This window comes from Aptenodytes forsteri, unplaced genomic scaffold, assembly GCF_000699145.1.
Source record: "Aptenodytes forsteri isolate BGI_AS27 unplaced genomic scaffold, ASM69914v1 Scaffold2, whole genome shotgun sequence".
NCBI classification, from domain to species: Eukaryota; Metazoa; Chordata; class Aves; order Sphenisciformes; family Spheniscidae; genus Aptenodytes; species Aptenodytes forsteri.
In genome coordinates, this window is record NW_008795695.1 from 19,171,178 (window position 1) to 19,192,308 (window position 21,131).

The 21,131-nt window shown below is 35.8% G+C and overlaps 1 protein-coding gene across 3 annotated transcripts in view; it reads left to right on the top strand.

Annotated features, from left to right (window-relative positions):
• Positions 1-21,131, top strand: part of DMD (dystrophin) — a 1,230,427-nt gene that overhangs the window by 911,835 nt on the left and 297,461 nt on the right. For all 3 annotated transcript variants that reach the window (XM_009283051.2, XM_009283049.2, XM_009283050.2), the window contains 2 exons: positions 12,057-12,268; positions 19,690-19,844. In XM_009283051.2, coding sequence (XP_009281326.1) covers positions 12,057-12,268; positions 19,690-19,844 — 367 coding nt within the window. The remainder of the gene's footprint in view (positions 1-12,056; positions 12,269-19,689; positions 19,845-21,131) is intronic.

The window sequence follows — 21,131 nt, forward strand, 5'->3', positions numbered from 1 at the left end:
TGGAAAAGGACCTGGGGGTGCTGGTTGACAGCCGGCTGAACATGAGCCGGCAGTGTGCCCAGGTGGCCAAGAAGGCCAATGGCATCGTGGCCTGTATCAGAACTAGTGTGGCCAGCAGGAGTAGAGAAGTGATTGTGCCCCTCTACTCGGCACTGGTGAGGCCACACCTTGATTGTCTTTCTCTGCATAAAAAGTATGGATTAACCAGTATCAGACTGATAGCATCTTCTGGAGTATGTAGAAAATATAGGTACAAATGTGAGAGGGAAGACAGAATGGAGTGTAAGACGTGGAAATGTCATCTGAAGTAGAAGAAAAAGCCCCAAGGAATTAACTCACCTTTGGAAATACTTAGTTCAATATTAATGTAATTTTTGTAAAAGACTGTAATTGTAAATCTAAAAAAATAAGTTTGTTTTTGTCTTGGCCAGAAATACAGTTTTTAATTTACAGTCTCATGATATCTGATGCTTTTCTCCTCTCAGGAAGATTATTGTAAGAGAAGTAACTATTTTACCCAAGTCACCAAAACAATACATAATCTGTTGTGTAAATGTTACTTTCTTTTGAGTCTATAAACTTCTGTTTGTGCTGGAATTTCTAGTCAGCTGTCCCTGAAAAAATATCATGGAGGAAGCTGTATATCTGATATTTCACTACATTATTGAGTACTGCATTAAGCTCTGAGGTCCCCAGTACAAGAAAGACATGGACCTGTTAAAGCGGGTCCAGAGGAGGGCCATGAGGGCTAAGAGAGTTGGGGTTGTTCAGCCTGGAGAAGAGAAGGCTCTGGGGAGACCTCATTGCAAGCCTCTCATATAGAAAGGGGGCTTATAAGAAAGACAAAGAGAGACTTTTTACCAAGGGCTGTAGTAGGACAAGGAGTAACGGTTTTAAACTGCAACAAGGTAGATTTAGACTAGACATTAGGAAGAAATTCTTTACTGTGAGGGCGGTCAGCCCCATCCCTGGAAGTGTTCAAGGTCAGATTGGACAGGGCTTAGAGCAACCTGATCTAGTGGAAGATGTCCCTGCCCATGGCAGGGGGGTTGGACTAGGTGATCTTTAAAGGTCCCTTCCAACCCAAACCATTTAATGATTCTGTGATTATGAAATTGGTAATTTGTAAATAAAGCAAATTTACACAGTTTTCTATTTCTGTTGTGAAATAACATTTATTAAGTCAACTCAGTTCAGGTACAAAATGCCCGAAATTTATGCTTAAAGTTGAATATAGAAATATTTAAAAAGGAAATACTTTTACTTCTTTGCTTTGAAATAAATTCCTGCTCATTTGAAAGTTTTCTTCGCTTTCAAAGGCAAAAATAGAGCTATGATGTTTTGATTTAGCACACTGTTTTTTTCTGATGCAGGCGTGGCTATTTTTAGTTCATCCGCTGAGCTAAGCTCATTATTGTTGCCAGCACTCTGCTTTCTGTGACTTGTGTAGGTGAGTGAATGGAGCTCTAGAGTCATCTCCCAGCTGACCTCCAGTGAGAAGTGCATGCCATGGAGGTACAGCAGTCGAATCACTGTGCAGATTTTGCATTGTCAGAAGAGGCACAGCAAAAGATTCATGATAGTCTGTGCTCATAATTCCCAGTCATGGAATACCATAGAGAGCAACTGTAGCCCAGCAGATGGTCTCAGAGTCAAGACCAACAAATGGGAACCACTGTGTTGCTTACTGACCATTGCACAAAGTGTGCCAGTTTACCCTTGCTGATGCAGCTTAATTAATAAGTATCACAGTGGTAAGGATTTGGACCTTGAGAGTTATAGAAAACAAAAGCTTAGCCTTTGGATGATGTTATTCTGACAGCTTACATAATATTTAATGTCAAAAAACAGAAGGAAGAGATTTGCTGTTTATCCATTGTAAAATGAATCAAAGCCAGTTGCAGTCTTTGAATTTTGAATTTTGGATTTATGGCTTTTGTGGGGAGTGGAGGTTGTCCTGAGGAAATTATTTTGATTCTTGAAGAAGAAAATAGAAATATAAACAGTATGCAAAACTTTGCTTCAGTAACTTGGGAGCCTGATATTCACACATTTGCAGAATTCCTAAGTCCATTTTAATTTTCTAGGTATTTTGGTACTCTTAAGATTTCCCACAGTCTTGCCCATACAGTTAGAGCTGGATTTATTAAATCAAAACCAAAGCAAATCAGTGTACAGATTAACAAATGCAGATATATTTGAAAAGCAAGTCTCAGCCTAAACTCAGTAGGAGTTAGTAGGCTGATGACATGAAAAATATACAATGTAAATATGAATGTATGATGGCAACACAAAGTTATGTGATACTAAGAATTCTGAAATTCATTGCCTGTATGCTTCATTAAGTAGGTAATGAATTTCATACATTTCGGGACTTAAAATGCCAGACCTACCATTATGTTTTTGCATCAGTAAGTATGGAAGTCTATGAAAGCGTTAGTATATGAAAGCTGATGTACTTTAATAATGCTAATAGTATTCTTGTTTATGTTCAGAGAAAGTAGAATACCATTTCACTTGTTTAATGTCCCATTGTTTAAATACAGGCATAGACAAGTCATATTTCTTCTGAAAAAAGGTTTTCTTAAGTATTTTGTAGGATAGGTTGATTATTACAAATGCTATAATCCATGAACAGAAATTAGATTCATAATTATAAATTATTTTCCCTCTAAGAGCTTAAGTAACAAAAATCCTAGAAAAAATATTAACGGACGTTTGGGCAAAGATAAATACTAAAATACCTAGTCACTTCTAATTAATAATTACATTCCTAAGAAAAGACAGAAATTAATTATTTTTTCCCCTTAAGTTCTTTGAAAACTTTTCTATAAATTTAAAACTTAAATGATTGGATTACTTACATATTCACTGATCTAGTTAATCAGATTAGTCATAATCCTGTGGCTTCATTTTGGGTACCTTCCGTCAGTCTAAATATCATTTCTAAATCTAATGTAAATCTTCATAATTATATGATGAATATTTAAGAAAGTAGCTAAATTCAATAATGCAGTAGCTATTTTCTACATACAACAAAGGAAATTGAATAAAACAAACATTTTGAAAGATGATTAAATCATTCCAGCAAGGGAACCCTCTGATTTTTCAGTTAGTACAATGTTACGAAGAAGTTATTTTTTTATATCATCCAACTATGTGAGTTTCTGCAGAAAAAAATAAGTTAATTAACTTCTGGTGGCTTGTCCATACGCATCCTGCTGCTGGGGTCACGGAAGAATCACTGCTGACTCTGCATCCTGCCTGAGCAGTGGGACTGACTGTGGCAGTCCATTTCTCCATAAATGTCCTGCTCTACTTCTTAAGGCTCTGACGGCAATAGAGGGGTATCAGAAGTTTATTCCCTAATCTGTCTATCCAGCTCCCTAGTCAATACTTGTGCATATATGCATGTACATATTTTTATTTGTTTCTGTAAGTTTCTAGCAAAACTACACTTAGGTTTGTTACCTGTTTCATACTAAATCCTGCAGAATTTTACTTCTCTTTAGGGTAAGTGTTTATTTCTCACATAAAAATTTTACAGTTTGTATAACATTTTAAAATGCAGGGCAAATGCTCTTCCACATCATGCATACATGATCTGCTCCCTTTTTCATTTACTGAAAAAATGATCATGAAAACTTCATCTGAGAGGTGATAAATGTTATATACATAAATACTTTTATAAAAAGTTGACAAACTAGTGAATGCTTTCTGAAGGACCTGTTTTCCAAATAATAAGCTCTTGCATGCCCTTCTCAGTGCTCAGTCATGGAAGTTGCTTTTTGCTTGTTATAAGAAACTGAGTTCTTGAGATGTGCTACCAGCTTAGTCTGGTCTCTGACTCCCACTCCGTATAGCAAGGTATAAAGCATGCTTCACAGTGCTGAAGAATTATTCACTTGATGCTTAGCGGAAACCACTTGACAGTTTTCAGTTCATTCTGTTTGATCGGACACTTCCAAAGGAACGGAGTGACCTTCATTAGTGTGATCATATGGAAGTAATTTTTAGATAAAAGAAAAATAGGCTTACTCTAGTGAAACAAAACAAAATTAAATCATAGAGTTGCAATAGTTAGAAAATTAATTACGCCCCAGAATTATCAAACTACAAAATGAGATTATGACTGTGTATGTTTTTTAAAAAAACATTTACATCTGTTGAAATGTCCCTTATTGCCTATCTTTCTTAGGCTCTGAGAAGCCAAGGAAGGTAACATTCTTCCTCCCACAGCTTTCATGCCTTGATGGGTCTTTCAGGTACATTTTCATTGCTCTTCATCACCCCAGAAAGACAGCTGAAGGCCTGACGTCATCTTCTTCCTTTTTTCCCTTGTAATACCTTTTATCTGTTCTTAGAAACTAGAATATTGCAAAATAGTATAGAGGATTACAGTTCCTTCCTTCTTCCCAGGTATTATTCATTCACTTTTTTTATATGCAGCTTAATTTGTGTACATACTTTCTGTTTTGCCTAATTTTTTTGTAAGCCATAGGTTTTTTTAAAAATCTGTCATTTACATGTTATGATACATATATGATAAGGAATAATCTTTCTATAAATACCTTAATAGATTAATGGTGCATAAAAGCCACATCTGACATCTTGCTGGCATAAATGACAGACTTCACGTTAAGCTAGATCTCCTAAGTTGCCACCCCACCATTAAATTCGGCTTTATTGGCTAAATCCTCTCATTGCATTAGTGACCATCTAAGGGATGCATAAAACGTCTTAGATGACACAATATTAGTGTTTTTCCAAATTTAAAGTGTTGCCATACCTTTCTAAGGTCATTGTTTAAGAAGTATGACTTTTATAAGCCTCTGAAAAAGGTTAAGAGAAATACTGCTTTACAAGAAAAGATAAAGAAGGACAGATGAAGCAGAAATTACTACCTGACTAGGCTGGCTGCAACTGTTCTCTGCTGCGTACTCTGTCCTATCCAGCTCCACTCCATAACGATAGCCTACAGGTAGCAACTTGGTAGATGTTATAACTGTTCCTGTAACTCCTTAAGTCCTTCAGCATTTAAAAAAAGAAGTGTTTTAAACTTATCCTCGTTTGACTCTGCATCTACTATCCAAATGTTCTCCCTAGACCGGTCTCTCACAGATTCATGATTGTTCATAAGAACAGAGCCGGCTTCCTTTTGTCAAGGGATGTTGTATGATAGACTTTATTAAAGTGATTCCTCCTTGAAGAATAAGACTCAGGTCAGACACCTCCTGTTCTGGAAGGCAGCAGAAAAGAAGGTAGAGCACTTTCAGCAAGAAATGACTGACAAATGGAGAACTTTAACTGAAGCCTTTTGCTAGGGGGGAAAAAAAAAAGTTAGTTTAGGTTTATTGGCTTAGAACAATACTATAATGAAAAGCAAGGTAACCACAAGATAAGACAAAGCTTAAATGATGTTTTAGCTGTGATTCCACTCGTGATTTACAGAAAGCTGAGCTAAAACTGGAAAGCATCAGAAAGCCTCGCATGTAGTGCATGATTGTTCTACCTTCAGAATGGTCTGGTAGCCCTATGAAAAACATCTCTTTTTCCTCATAATTTGTTTATCCCCATTATATCGGAAATTATACTGTTTAATGGAAGAAAGAGAAAAGTGTAAAAAAGGTGCAGTAACTTGGTATGTTTCTGTTTAAATCCATATTTTCTAGTTTCTCCATCATGCCTCTCAGAAAACCTGCTCACTGTTTAGTAAAACACACTTAAAATTTTTAGGATTGGAAAAACTAGTGTTCTATACAGCCACAAAAGTTTAACTAAACTAAATTTTATATGGATAACTGTATAGATTAGTTAAAAGCATATGAAGTAAGATGAAATACATAGCAGTTAGCTATCCAGAACTTTTAAGGAAAAGTATATTATGGGGCTGCAACTCCAACAGAAATTAATCCAACCTGATGGACTATTCAAAAAGGGAGCATAAAATGTGTACTTATCTTTGAAAACAACTTCGTAAAGGACTTAAACTCTAGGGAGATGTAGGAGTAATTTTCAGAATAGCATATCATTGAAAAAAATCTTGTACTGACAACATTGAAGCTGTGGTAGTATACTTCCAGGGCAACCAATGACATTGTTGGCCTTGGGCTGTTTTTAACCTGTCCCTCCCAAAAATCTACAGTTTTTATGTTTTCAGCATTTTCTAATATTACAATCTCCAGGTACTCAGTTTAGCTCTGCATACTACCGTGTCTTGCTGTCTTCTACTTGTAGTGCTGGCTGGTACATGCACTGTCATATGAAGTGTTGTGCTTGCAGTCCTGTGACTGTGCAAACCACGTTCAGACTGGGGCTGCATACAGTTCTGTAGCAAGATTTTCTGAATGTGGTACAATGACCTCATCCACCAATTTCTTAACCTATTATACTTAACATCGACAACTGAAGTTGTTATAATTGGCAGAGGATGTAAAATGTTTTCTTCTTTATACTGTCATTCTATTTACCAGCGACAGCTATTCTGTACAGCCATAGTGTTTAAAAGCTCTTCAGTACCCTAAGAATGAAGATCTCGGTTACTCTTTTTTCTTTCAATGCATTGGGTGTTTCATATTGCTACAAAGTGTGTGTGTGGGGGATGACGAGGACCCTTAAGATTCGAGAGAGATTATGACAAAAATATGAAACTATTCATAAGTAATTTCAGAATTCGCTAGATTTCAAGCTCAATGTGTCTTTTCATCATGATCATTGTTGCAAAATATAAATAAATTGAAACACTCAAAGATGCATATAAAATGATTTTCATTTTTCAGCTAAGGAATATCAGTGTGTCAGTAGATTCTTTTGGTAACATGAATTATAACTGCCCATAATTCTGCTGTTCTCCAGTTATATTCTGCAGCAGGTCAGATTGCATTAGTCCCTCTAGTCTTCAAATCTATGAACCTACAGTGAAAAGATTACTTTTAGAGGACAATGTCAATGTATTGACAGTAATGCTTTTGAAAAGCACTCTCCTACAGAGCAAAATGAGTGCAGTTTAGGTAATTTGTTGGACAAGGAAAGTGGAGGTTTTCCTACCTCGCAAACTCTGTTGCTATTCATTTACTCGTTCACTTTTTTTTGAGTGCGTACTGGATTCAATGGATTTATCAAGCAGGCATGGAATGATTACTTTTTTCATCTTTGCATAGGCTAAATGTAACTTATAGTAACATGAGCGTTATTTCTCCTGTGACTGACAGCTTCTTCTCAGACTCCTTTTCTGTTGTTTCCACTGCTCTTATATCATAAACAGCAGAGAGTAAACTCTCTCAGTGAAGAGAGTTATATTTGTCTTATCAATGATATGAGCTTTTAACAGAGAAAAAAGAGATTTAATTTTGTTTGTTGTTTCTCTATTATACATAGAGTATGAAAAAAGCAGCATAAAATTTTTTGTTAATAAACAAAACTGAAGCTTAAGCCAGCAGTCTCCTTCACTGAGATTGTTCTTTCCTCAATGTACTAAATCAGTGATAACCAGATTGAAAAATAGTTATCTTGTGTTTGACTGCTTTAAATGCAGTTTTCGGCTTTGTTATTGCTTCTAATAACTTACTAAATCTGTGGTCGGTTCAGCAGAATTTCTTTTGTCCATCTTAGTGATATAATCACTATTGAACAACTAGTGAATAGTAGCGATGAAAAAAAGAGATTGAATAACAACCTTGACATTACATACTCGTAGAATCTCACCATGCCCCTAAATTATTCGTTTGAGAGAGTTCCGTGCTGAACTGGGAGCGGTTGGAGCCATGCTGGGACACTTTCCAGTAAGCAAGCGCAAAACTCGTGTAAGTGAAGTACAATGAGGACTTCTGCCTGGAGCACTGTGATTAGGAAATGGATGGGGTTTGGGTTTCACTTCAGGAAATAACCTGTTGTATATATTTTGTCTTTCTGATACCCAGTTTAGATTTGTTAATTGTCAAATATTTTTGTGTTTTTATATTCAAATAAAACTACTTAATGACCACATGGATTGCTAAAATGATTTTAAATTATTTCTTTTCCTTTTCCTTAAGTCTGTAAAGAAAATGTTGTCCTTTTTTTCCAGATTGTGCTTTTGCAGATTGATTGGTAAATAAATTCTATACTGAATAATTAAGAATCCTCTTGAGATAATTTCAAATACTGATTCTTACAATAAAGATATTGTGCTGTTGCCAAATTTGGGGGGGAGGAAGAAAATTGGATATAAAGGGGGAGCGCCACACTAAAAAAGACATTAGGCTTTGAAATGGAGAAGGCACGGGACTTAGCTGTAATGAACCATGTAAACTGAGGTGCTTCAGAAACTACTGAACTATGGGGGAAAAAAGCTTTTGTCATTGTTACTAATTATTTAAAATTCCTGTGCTTCAGTGATATTAATAGTGCACATGAAGCCACATTTATTCTGTCAATCTAGGTATTTTCAATGTGTAGTCATCACAGTATGTAGGTGCAATGATGTATAAAAGATAAAGATCAGAGTCTGATCTCAGTAATATGCTATTATAATCCAGAGTGCAGTAAGGACAATTACATTACTTTTTCCTGGCAAAGCTTACTCTTTTAGCCATATTAAATGTTCGTGCTTAGGTTTCAGGATATTTTGTAATCTTTGCAATAGCCTTTTGTCTGTTTTTGTTTTATATAATTTTTTTTAATTTATTGAATATTACTTATTGAAGGCCTTAAATTCAAGGTAGGAAGTAGTGATCAAATTTTTTCTTTAGTTCTCCTAAACTTGGGCAAATCCTTTTCTGGAACAATTGCTTCACATCCCATTGATTCTTCTATTTTTCTGGTTTTCTTATTTCTTATTTCTAGGGTTGTCTTCCTGGTTCCAGGTAAGAGTGATTGGACTTTGGAAGAAATTCATTTTCCCTCTGCTGAATCCCATATGTTCATTGTAACCTTAAGGATTTTATAAAGTCCTGACAGCAGAAATAACTTTTCCAAGGCTATAGGCAGTGTTAGCCTGAAAGAACTTTGTACTGAGATTCCTCATTGCTATCTTATAAAACACTCTTAAATATTTTCATAAACCTATTTGTGCTAGTACCCAGTCAGAGAAAGCCTTTCATATGTTCCAGTGCCTTTGCACAAAACCCCCATGATGTTCAGAATACTTTAAAAATTGTCTTCTACTGTCCAACAACATTATTTAATAGCAATTCTCTGACCTTTCTCATTTGCGCCAGTAACTCATTAGCTGCAGGTGAGGGGTTTGTGGGTTGCTGGGCACAGTTCTAACACAATATGCACTCAAATTGGATTTTCTGAACTTTTTTGTTTGGCATAAATCTATAAGTAATATTCACCTTTTCTTCTGTGGGAAACATCCCACTAAAGAGTATCCACAGGAGCAAAATACATCCTGATGAGACACTGATTGACACTGTGGTTTTCAGTACATTTTGGAAGTGAATTCTCATATTTTAAGCTTTAGAGGCTTGGGGGTTTTTGTTTTTCAAAAACCAATCAATAGTCCGCATTCAAATGAGAACATAATTTAGAAGATGTAAACTTAGCAGTAATGAAGGGATTTTTATGTTACCTTAAACTAAATAATGTCATAATTATAAAAGCCTCTCTAATAAATTATCTCTACCTATTTTGCCTTATGTAGTACTGCACTGTTCGGTATATTCTAGCTCAGAAAGGCCAGATTAATTATATAGATGTCATAGTGTGTTTATCCTCAGCTGAAGTACTTTGTTAAGTGGGTTTTGTCACTCACCAGTTCAAGAAAACAGCATTATTCTTTTTTTTTGGTTCAGATTACCTAGTAACTTCCTGAACTCTTCAATTTCAACCTGTAATAAAGCAAAACTATTACGCATGTTACTTTTTAAGTGTCCATGTCAGGTTTTCTTTTCCCTTTTTGAGGGAGATAACCCAAATATTTCCATGAGGAAAGGTGTTTCATAGATTCGGAGCTTGTGTATTCATAGTCACTTGTGTAAATGGGCTCCCGAGATGTCCTGAATACAGCTTTCATTATGCAGCCTCATTCCCCTCTTGGGTGGGAGAATTGTTCATCACGGAATCCCAGGACTGTGGTATGTGATGAAAAATTCAGCCTTGCTGAAAAAAGCACAGTCCCTAGGGAAGGACCGTCTTACTGAGATACAAACCTCATTAGACATTATGGAACAGATTCATCTATAAATCTTTTGATTTTTGTTGATAAGAAATATCAGCATTTCTTGTTAAAAGCAGCTATTATGAAGAACTAATATAGTTGTAGACCCAGTTTTCTTTTGAAGCAGTTCTGCAAGAGAGTTTTCCTTCATCTCTTAATTCCAACCTGCCCCCCTCCCCCCCAAAAAAAACCCCACACCAACAAACAAAGAAACTTATAATAAAACAAAAATAGGTGGGATTTTTGTAGTTTTTTTCATGGACATCTGACATAAACAAGCTGCTATACTTTTGTCAGCTGTGTACTAAAATCTCCAGGTTGCCAGGAATCAAAAGATAACACACTGAATGTCGCGGAGTCTAAGGGGGAAGGAGCTCGAGTAGTTATTTGCAAGAAATAGGTGGCAGCTATTGCCCATACGTCAGCAACACTGTGGAAAGTGTTTGGGCAGTCTTTGTCCCCTAGATCTCCAGCACAAACCACATGCTACAGCTGTAGCACAGAGATTTTACTTGAGCAGTTCAAGAACACTTCTGTTATTCACGCTTCCTGTAGACCACAATCTCTTTGTTGTTTCAAGTATACCCTAAAGCTTACATCAGAAATCCTCATCCAGATAGGGCACAGAAATGAACTGTTGTTTTGTGACCTTCGTGTACAGCTTTCTAAAATGAGGAGTTAGGTTTGGTTCAGATTAAATTTAAGTATTTGGGCCTTAGGTTATCCTTGGCTTTGCTCTGATCGTGCTTTGTGTTTCTTCAGTTCCTTTTGCATTTCCTTTGACTTGAACATGCTGCTATGTGTGTTTACTCACAGTCGCTCTTTCTCTAAACCTCAGCTGAGTCCATGGAAAGATCTTTATCCCTTCTTCTGGAAGAAGGAAGAGCACTGATAAGTAGAAGTCTCCTTTCCCTGCTGAAGCATTTCTCATCCCTTTAGTCTTTAGCCTGCACCATTCTGGAATGAACCCTGCAGTGAGCGATGCAGTGTTGGAACTACCACTCGATGATAATTTCAATTGCTTTCTGAGTACGCTAGGAATCTCTGTTCCCCTCCCTAGAAAGCCTGTGAATTTTCAATGTAGTGAGGCAGTCTTCAAGAAAATATTGAGAATGTAGTTTGTGCTGACTAACCTCAGGGAATTAAAAAAAAATATTAAAAAATGCCTATTTCTTCATGCAGTGCACAGATTTTATTGTTTGTGGAGTTTTGGTTTTTTGGTTTGTTTTGGGACGTTTTTTGTCAAACTTCAACTGCTTGGACGAGTAAGTCTCCTGGTGTTTTTATGCTACTATGGAAGAGTCTGATGCTGGATGCTAGCCAACACACAGCTAAAATCAGTGATTTTAGTGATTATTAAGTTCCCATGAATCACATTTCTTTCAAATAGTGGATAAAGCTAATCGTTATTTTATAATTCACATGAACATATGAGAAAGTTTTTTAGACAGCCTTTGCAGTCTGCTAATATTTGCATTAATGAAATAAGAAAGTATAGCTATTAATTATATCTTGAAATAAATCTTTAACTAATATTACTGAAGTCCCTAAAGGACTTGTTCTTCAGAAAATATTAAACCTTGTGTTGGTTTGGTAAGAATGAAAGATTATTGGTGATGCTTTTTCTCAAATGTGATCCTGTTTCATAATGCTTTTTGAGGCATGAACCTGTCATTTCTGGCTGCATATGCATCGAAACACACGCTGTGTACCATAGTGTCATACTGTGTGACCCAGAACAGTTTATCTGTTCTTCTTTGTTAAACTAAACTTAGTTGCAATTGCAGCTTAAAAGTACAAGACCTCTCCAATATGGTCAGTTCTAGAAATATTAGTTTTTACTCCCTTAAAAAAAAAAACCAAAGAAAAAGCTTTTAAGTGACTCAGCTTTTGTTTTTCCTTTGTGTTTCACCAGTTGAAAAGATACAGAGCCAGTGGGATGAAGTGCATGGACACCTCCAAAGCCGGAGACAGCAGCTTCATGAGATGTTAAAGGATTCAACACAGTGGCTAGAAGCTAAACAAGAAGCTGAGCAGGTTCTTGAACAAGCAAAAGCTAAGCTTGAGTCGTGGAAAGAAATTTCCTACACCGTGGAAGCTCTGAAAAAGCAGAACACTGAGCTTAAGGTCACTATTGAGAATTAAAATATTTCCACTTGCGTTAATTAGATTGTTAAAGAAAATGTACTCTAACTATTGGACAGTGCACATTAAGAACAACCTCTTTATCCCTTATTTCCCAGAAAAAGTTAGAAAGAAATTAACTTACAAAGTCTAAAATGTGTGTCACATAACCCTTGAATGAAATTGGTCTTAACTTATCAGTCATAACAGATAACTGGCTGATGTTGCAGGAGGAATACCTACCTTTTCAGCACAAGGTAGGTATTCTCATCTCTTCTGTACAACAGCCTCAGCTGAGGCACTGGTACTGCAGACTGGGAAATCCTGTAGTATTGGTATGTCTGTCTGCACTGATAATGAAGCTGTATACGTTGTCTGGAAGTAGTTAAGAAAAGAAAAGGGGGGAACCCCCCCCCCCTAATAAGCTATATGGAGATACTTTGAAAATCAAGCGGTTTAGATTTGCCACAGGATAATCTCACTGGGTTCAACCTTGGCAGGGTTATTAACTGCAAAAAACCTGAAATGGCTACTCCTGTGATTTTAGCACACATATTGTTACATTCTAGATGCTAAAATGTGCACCTCAGTTAACTTATGTAGCTGAGCTATACCTCAAGTAGCAATGCAAATATGCCCTAACTGTTGCATCAGTTTTTAAGTTTCTTGTTATGGAAATAGTCGTACTTTGGTGACAGTCTTCATGAATAAATTTTGAGAACAGCTATTTCAGATTAATAATATCTCATTTTCTGGTTGGGGAAAAACAAGATTGAAACCAACCAGTTGATCAGCCTCTTAAAGTGAGTCCTGCCTCCATGTTAATGGAATGTTACGTTTTAGTTATTTGGGAGGATAGTTACACAAATATTTTCTGATACGTTCTCCTCCCCTGCCCACCAGATTTTTTTTTTTTTTTTAACTCCTACAACTCAGCTGTTTGGTTAAAGTTTGCGGACTTAGAACAGTCTTACTTGCACAGCTGAGTGGTAGTGAACTGCTGTGAAGAATAGTGGGGTGAGGTCCTCATCAACTGGTTTTGCCGCCTGAGAAAGTATGTGTATAACTGTATGATTGGTCTTCAGCGATCTCCATCATCAGTTAGTCATTGCCTTTCCGACACTTAGAAGTAGATACAAAATCTGTTGGGGTTTTTGCTTGGGGGTTGGTTTTTTTTTTGCTTGTATGTAAGAAGCATAAAAACGTTCATCAATCCATTGTTTTAGGGCTGAGAAGTGGTTAAGTATTCTCATTTAAGGTTATACGATAAGGGTCATTGCTTGGGAAGGGTGGATTATGGTAAACGAGGGCAATCACTCACTAATATATTGAAAAGAGTTATAGACTACGTATACTACTGTCATTCAGCATAGAGGACTCCCATTTGTCACTGTCTTTCTGCAGAGATAGAGTTCTGGCTTCTGCCCAGTGTTTGGTTTAAAAAAAAAAAAGGCTTCAACAGTGTCAATGTCCCAGCTCTGCAAAGACTCAATTAACAAAAAAACAGTTCTGTGCAAACACAATCTTATGTCATTGTGTTGGAGTGTCTTATGTCTCAAACACAAATTAGTTAACTAGGAAAATAATTGAAAATACAGTTTTAGAAATAGATTCTATGTCCACTTTTTTCCAAGAATATATGAGGTTTAGATGAGGTTCATCTAAGAGTGTATGCTTTTTGAAAAAATTATGGGGTTTTTTGATCAACATTCTCCAAGGAGAGAAATAAGAATATGCCCTTCTTCTCCTCCATCCCCCAAGTTATAGAGAAAGTATACTACTATACTTCTTCATAGAATGTCTCTCTATGTATAAACAGAGTTTTTGAAAGGATACCTGCAGATTCTTTTCACTCCTTTAAAAGAGATGAAGCGCTTGGGCTATCAGTATCTTCAGCCATTCCCATCCCAGTCTGGATTCAATGTGACATGTTGCGTCAAGTTACAGACATTAGTCTATAACTACGATTTCAGTGTCACAGCTGGTCCATCTTAATTTGTTGTGCCCTTGTGATGATATGAACATCAACAAGCTCTACTGTTCCAGGGTTGTTTACTTTCATTTGTTTGGTTTTGCCTAGCCTTTCTCCCACAAGTCTGGAACAAATTCACCTCTGTCTTAGAGAATGTGTGTGTGGGGGTTCTTTTCCTTTTTCCTTCTTTTTTTTTTCTCTTTCTTTTGTGCCAGCCTTCCTAGCAGAATTATCTTTGTCTGCCAGTAATTCCTATTGTGTCAAATCCCTCATGAAAGCTGCTCAGATGTGACAGCATCAGCTGTTGTGTTCATGCTTGAGATAAGGGGTCATGAGTTCTAAGGAAAACGAGAATGTGTGTGGGGGGGTTCTTTTCCTTTTTCCTTCTTTTTTTTTTCTCTTTCTTTTGTGCCAGCCTTCCTAGCAGAATTATCTTTGTCTGCCAGTAATTCCTATTGTGTCAAATCCCTCATGAAAGCTGCTCAGATGTGACAGCATCAGCTGTTGTGTTCATGCTTGAGATAAGGGGTCATGAGTTCTAAGGAAAATGGAAATCTTTTTTGAGTTTAACAGCTTTATATTTCTTCTGTATAGTATTATCTAAACTGAAGGACCTAGCAATCCATCAAGTCGTCAAAATAAATGCTTTCCAGGCTTCTGTGCCAAACACATATATTTTGATATTGTCCCCTGAATATGTAGAGTAAGTAAGTATGCTGTCTTTTGGCTTGCTGATACAGTGATGAAAATAAAGCTGTCATTTCTATTCATTTGTGTTGAGGGAGAGAGAGAGGTCAGTGTGAGCCTTAAATAAATTCTTCAGACATATTCATTTTGTCAGCTTTGTATCTCAACACAGCTTGGTGTGAGAAAGTAGTCACCGAGTGTTCTTCTGATTTCTTTGTTAAACATTATAGGTCTGCCTAAAGACAGCTGAGTCAATGCGAAAGTTCCCCTCTGCTCTAAGTGAACTTTTAATCAGTGCTTGTGCTAATGTTTTTAGCATTAGTGCATCCTTACACACGAGTAAATGGTAAGCTCAGCAATACCAGTCTTTTGATTATTTATTTTTTTACAATGCCAGCATAAAACAAAAATCTGTAACTGGCTTGTATTTAGGCAATGATGTTTTCAATAGAATTTGACACATTTGTTTCTGACATTTAAAAGAAAAGTAACCAAGTATCATATAGCTGATAATTAAACATATCATTCCTTTAAATCCGAAGTTAATTCAGAGCTAATTTGCTGAGGATTAAAGCATTTTTTCATTCTATTTTTTTAGTTTGATATTCAACAACTAAATTCTAAGTACCGGGGTTAGGTACAGAGAATCAGAATATGGCATTCTGGCCAATGACAGTCTTTATCCATTAAAGCCCTGTTTGTTATTGTTTATTAAGTGATGACTGCAGATGGTTAACTCAGCAGGCTGAAGGTTATAGGTGTATAAATAGTACACAGTCACACTTCAGCTCCTTTCCGTCCCCAAGTCATCTGAACATAAGCTAGTGTAAAACTAGTATCTTCTTAATATGATACCGAGCTTACGTTAAAAAGAAAACAAACGTGCTAGGATTGCCAGTTCACTCCTTGGCTCCTTGTTTTGGTAAGAGCTAGTGAGGCATCTCTTCTCCCTCTGTACTAGTTTAGCTGCAGTGGCCAAAGTGAAGGGGAGGAAGGATGGAGACAAGGTTTCCTTCCTTTCCTTCATTGACCACGTATTTCTTATTCATCTAAATAGGAAATTAAACAGCAGCTTATTATTATATCCCCTGCTCTGTTGGGGCTCAAGAGGCCAAGCAACCTTCCACCGGCATAGCCTGGGGGGTGAACTTTATGCTGTGGATTTGTGGATAAGACTAAGGCTATCTTGCTTGCCTTTGCCTTCTTCTTGCAGGGAGGTAACTTACTAGGTACTCTATTGCCACTCCCTGTGTGCCAATATAGGATGAAGTAGAGTCTCAGCATTTTGTGGATTTTTGTTATTCCAGGGCTGACAGCGTACTTCTTTGATTTTAGTAAAACAATTAACAATTAAGTTAATATTATTGACTATGATGCAGACACTGAAATAGAATTCCGTGATTAAAAAAATACAATTCTTTAAGTATATAAATAAAACATGCTATAGATATACACAAAAAGGACAGAAAGACAGCCTGATTTTCCAGATTTGCTCAGTATGGGAATTTACATGCTCAGAATTGGATGATGCTGTACATACATATTGCTATATTTGAACTTCTGTGTGTCATTTATTTTGTTCCACTGGGCAATCCTGGGATAGAAGAAAGCCCAGCTCTAATTTCCTTACTTGTTTTTAATCTAGGATCCTTAATTATACAGACTTTCTTCCTAATAACATCAACTAGTGTCTTCTAATTAAAAATTAAAAATAAATTTATACCTAAGTAACATGATAAGTGTACGGCCTTAATTCTTTAAGCCTTTTAATAAACTCAGCAAATTCCAGTGATGACACAGACAAACATATTGCTATTTGAACTTCTGTGTGTCATTTATTTTGTTCCACTGGGCAATCCTGGGATAGAAGAAAGAGCACATCTAATTTCCTTACTTGTTTTTAATCTAGGATCCTTAATTATACAGACTTTCTTCCTAATAACATCAACTAGTTTCTTCTAATTAAAAATTAAAAATAAATTTATACCTAAGTAACATGATAAGTGTACGGCCTTAATTCTTTAAGCCTTTTAATAAACTCAGCAAATTCCAGTGATGACACAGACAAAACAAAGAGAAAGCTTTAAAAAATGCCAAAATGAAATTAAGGTAATAAAGCATTTTCCTTTAAAAAAAATTGAACGTGTTCTTAAGTAGTTGAAAGATAAATGAGACCTAAAAATTTAAAAGGGAAAAGAGAAAAAAAAATAATGCCAGAAATTTAATTCTAAATATTCATTATAGTCATGTAAGATAGGAGTTAATGGGCCTCTGTAGGACAGACAGTTAAAACATTTACCACAACAGTTTGTTCTCAGTGTCTGCACACAGAGCAAAGCTGAAGCAAGGCATGCTTTCCTCAAAGTTCTTGAAAAATTACATACCAGTTTCCAATAAAGTAGAAAATACAAATTGTCTCTGTCGGCAAAGCTCTCTATATTCATTTCTTTCCTGAGTGATGATCTAGTGTTGTAATGTCAGGAAGTTAATGGATTAATGTTGAAGTTAATGGTGAGAACAACACTTTTGGAAATAGCCTTGTAATGGATCTTTCTGTATTTTTATTATAAAACCGGGTTTGGAAGGTTTTATAAGGTCGTTTATATTCACATGGGACTGGGAAAAAAGAACTTATTTTCAAAGTAGGGTTTACAGGCCATTAATTTATAATACAGACAAAATGTTATGGTAACTTTTCTATGTAATGCGGTGAATAGTCAGTCTGCTGTGATTCTTTGGCTGGAAAAAAGTAGCTGTATGCATGCATAATTTTAAACAAAGAGAAAAAGGGTGTATAGTAAAGATGGATAGACCTAAATGTAGAATAGGTACTTGCTATAAAGGATCTGCAAAACTGAAATGATAATTACTGTAGAATTTATTTATTTGTCGTTTTTTATATTTTATTATATTTGTGTAAATATTAACATTTATATATTTATTGTATATAATTCTGGCAGGAAAGGAGCTCAATTGGCAGCCTATTTCCAAAACAACCACCTGCCTATATCCTTTCCAAAGGAATGGTAGTGGTTTTCCACAAAATTATCACCTCTCCTGACTACATCTCCATACTTAACACAGGGGAATGACTTTAAGAAAATGTTTAGGCATCTTCAGCTTAAGTGAGCTTAACCATAACATGTTCAGATGGTTTTCGGGAGAGGGGGGTTAGTAGCCTCCTCCTGATGTTTAATTGGTAGAAATAGGATGCCTTGTTCAAAACAGATAATCAGGTTGCTGTCTTAGTACCTGAGTTTGTCTGCTGCACAGTAATTGGGTGATCTGCCCTCTCATGAAGGGATAACGCAGGAAAGAGAGGAAATACACGTTTTCAGTTTTAAATTATGGAGAGGACTTAGAGATGTTGAAGCAGCTTTTCAACAGGTCAGAGTTTGGGGGGGAAATCAAAACCCCCAAAAACTACACCTGGACTCTATTCAAAGATCAAGTACGTTTCAGTCCCAATCTTAACCAAAATCAACTTACAGACTTTCTGAGATGAAAACGAGAGTGCACAAAATATTCAAAATTTATTTATTTTTAGTTAGTATTTAGACTCTTTAATCAGCGATTATATATTTAAGTTCAGGTTTGTGTGGAGAATTCCATATCTGAGTCAAAACAAGATTTCAAAAGGAATACTGCTTTGGGAGAATGAGAGGGAAAAAAATATTTTTTCTTCACAGACATTTCCTGATTTGTGTATTAAAGCACAACAATAAAGACAGTCAAACCTTACTGTTTGTTTTTTGTCAATAGCTTCTAATGTTTGCATGCAACTTACTGTTTCTGTTTACAAATATATTTTTTCCTACTTGCATTGTCCCTTTGCTTGGCTAGTTGTAGTCTTTGCCTAGTACAAAAGTACAAGTAGACCATTGACTATCTTTGCTCTTTCATTTTGTTGTTACACATTATGGATTAAATATAAAAATTCAGTGCATTTATATGGAAATTTGCTCTGAGGAAAAGACTAACAGGAAAGATGCATGGGAGCTGGTTGCTGGCTGAATGAGTGTTCCGGATTTCCTGGCTTGCTTTTGTAGTGAGACAGCTGGCCCAGGTGGAGAGGAGAGGAGAAGAAAAAGAGGAGAGGAGAAAGAGGAGAGGAAAGGGAAAAAAAAGAATGACCAAGATTTAAAAAGCTTTTTTAATACTAAGAAGAATAAATTAACAGTATAAAGATATTGATAAGTTTACTAGTAGTATTTTGCTGTATTGCAGATTTAGTGCTGTTCCAGTAGATGGCACTAATTACATAAACAATTTGCTAAAATACATTTTAAAAAAGTGAAAGCACAGGTATTAATTGTCCAAATTTCAGTATTATTTCACAGTATAAAAAAGAAAATTAGATTGAACATATTATTTCACTATATTTTCCATCTCAGTGTAATTCAACATCACAAATAGTGATAGTTTGCATAATGCATAACAACGCATCCATCTATTTGTGTCTCAAAAAAGAATAATCAACATTCTAATCAGTGTTTATCAATTTGAGCTGTCATGTTTTATCTGGCATTTAGGATTTTGTTGCTTGGTCCTGTCAGAGATTAGAAGTTGTCCTATGGTCTTATGACTGAAAGAACTTAAACATTTAGAAAGACTCTGACCTTAGTTATCAGTAAATCGGAGGAAGTCCTTTTTCTTTATATTGATGGTATAAGTTGTTCATCTCCTTCTCTAGTAATCATACAATGTGTGTGATCATTTTATGGTGATCTGAGGTTTATTCCTTTTCTTTCTCTTTTTACTTCAGCAATTTTCAAAAGAAATACGACAATGGCAAATAAATGTAGATGTGGCAAATGATATGGCACTTAAGCTGCTCCGTGATTATTCAGCAGATGATACCAGAAAAGTAGAATTGATGACAGATAACATTAATGCGACGTGGGCTGCCATTAATAAGAGGTAGGATATAAATTGTGCTGTTAGATTTGTTGTTAAACTTCATTAACATTCATTGTCCAGCTTTGGTTGGAGATTGTAGAAGACGTAACATTCGAAAATGACATGATTAGAGTGAGAAAGGAAAGAATGATGATGAGTCTTCTGTCATATTTTTTGGAACGATGTCTTCGGAATGCCATTTAATTCTCTCAAATAAAATTTTGCCTCCTGCCAATTTTCCTCTGCTGTAACCAGTTGCCAACTAACTTCAGTTGATAGGTTATATATTTTAAATATTTAAAATGAAGTGTTTCATATGTCTATGTACTGTCTCCACATCACAATCACTATAGTGATTTTGAGCCATAAACTGAATCTGAAAATGACAGACATATCCTATTGAAGCAGGTTCAAAGTAGAAATGTTATCCTGTACCTTTGAAGTAAATCTCTAGTCAATAAAGTTTTTATTAGATCCTTGATCACATTCTTGGTTACATTTCACACTCTTGCAGTGTTTGGTTTAGATACCAATTCCTTACTAAAAGCAATTTTTGCAGCTTGCCACCAGATTGTGAATCATCCAATATGCAATCTGTAAGATCAGAACATATTGCAGAATAAAAATTACTTTCTTTATAGTAGTAAAAGAGTTTTAAATCATTGCACATTAGATGAGATACGTAAAAGTTAAATCAAAGTTGTTTTAATCAGTATCTTGGATTAAGTTTTATAGCTTATAACTGAAACTAGAACTGAATTAGATCTTAACATGTTTTTAATTAAAGTCTATGAACAAGGCCAGAAAAGTCAGTTCAGTTAAATATACAATAAATTCAGGAGAACATCTTGCATAATGACAGTTACTTAAACCATTGATGGCTACAGAAATTTATTGCTACTTTTTGTTTAATTTTTTTATGAAGTTGATATTCATATGAATGAGTCACTTTAACAACATTTTTTCTGAAGCAGACTTGCCACTGACTTAAGGTCCTGTTCAGATGAGAGAAGAGATGCTATTGATGTCCACTAAAAGAAAGCCACATAATAATTTGAAAGCTTTTTTTTTTAACAAGAGCACTAACTAAACTGAGAAATTAGTATAAACATTCAGTTAATATCTGCTTGCATTTCTCCTGTTATAGTAGAAGCCATTTTAGCATTATTAGTAGTAGCCATATTTTAAGAAAAAATATTTTGCTCTCTGTGGTCTGAAAAACAGGCTGGGGGGATGTCATGGTTTAACCTCAGTCGGCAACTGAGCACCACACAGCTGCTCGCTCACTCCCCCCCTGCCCCCGGTGGG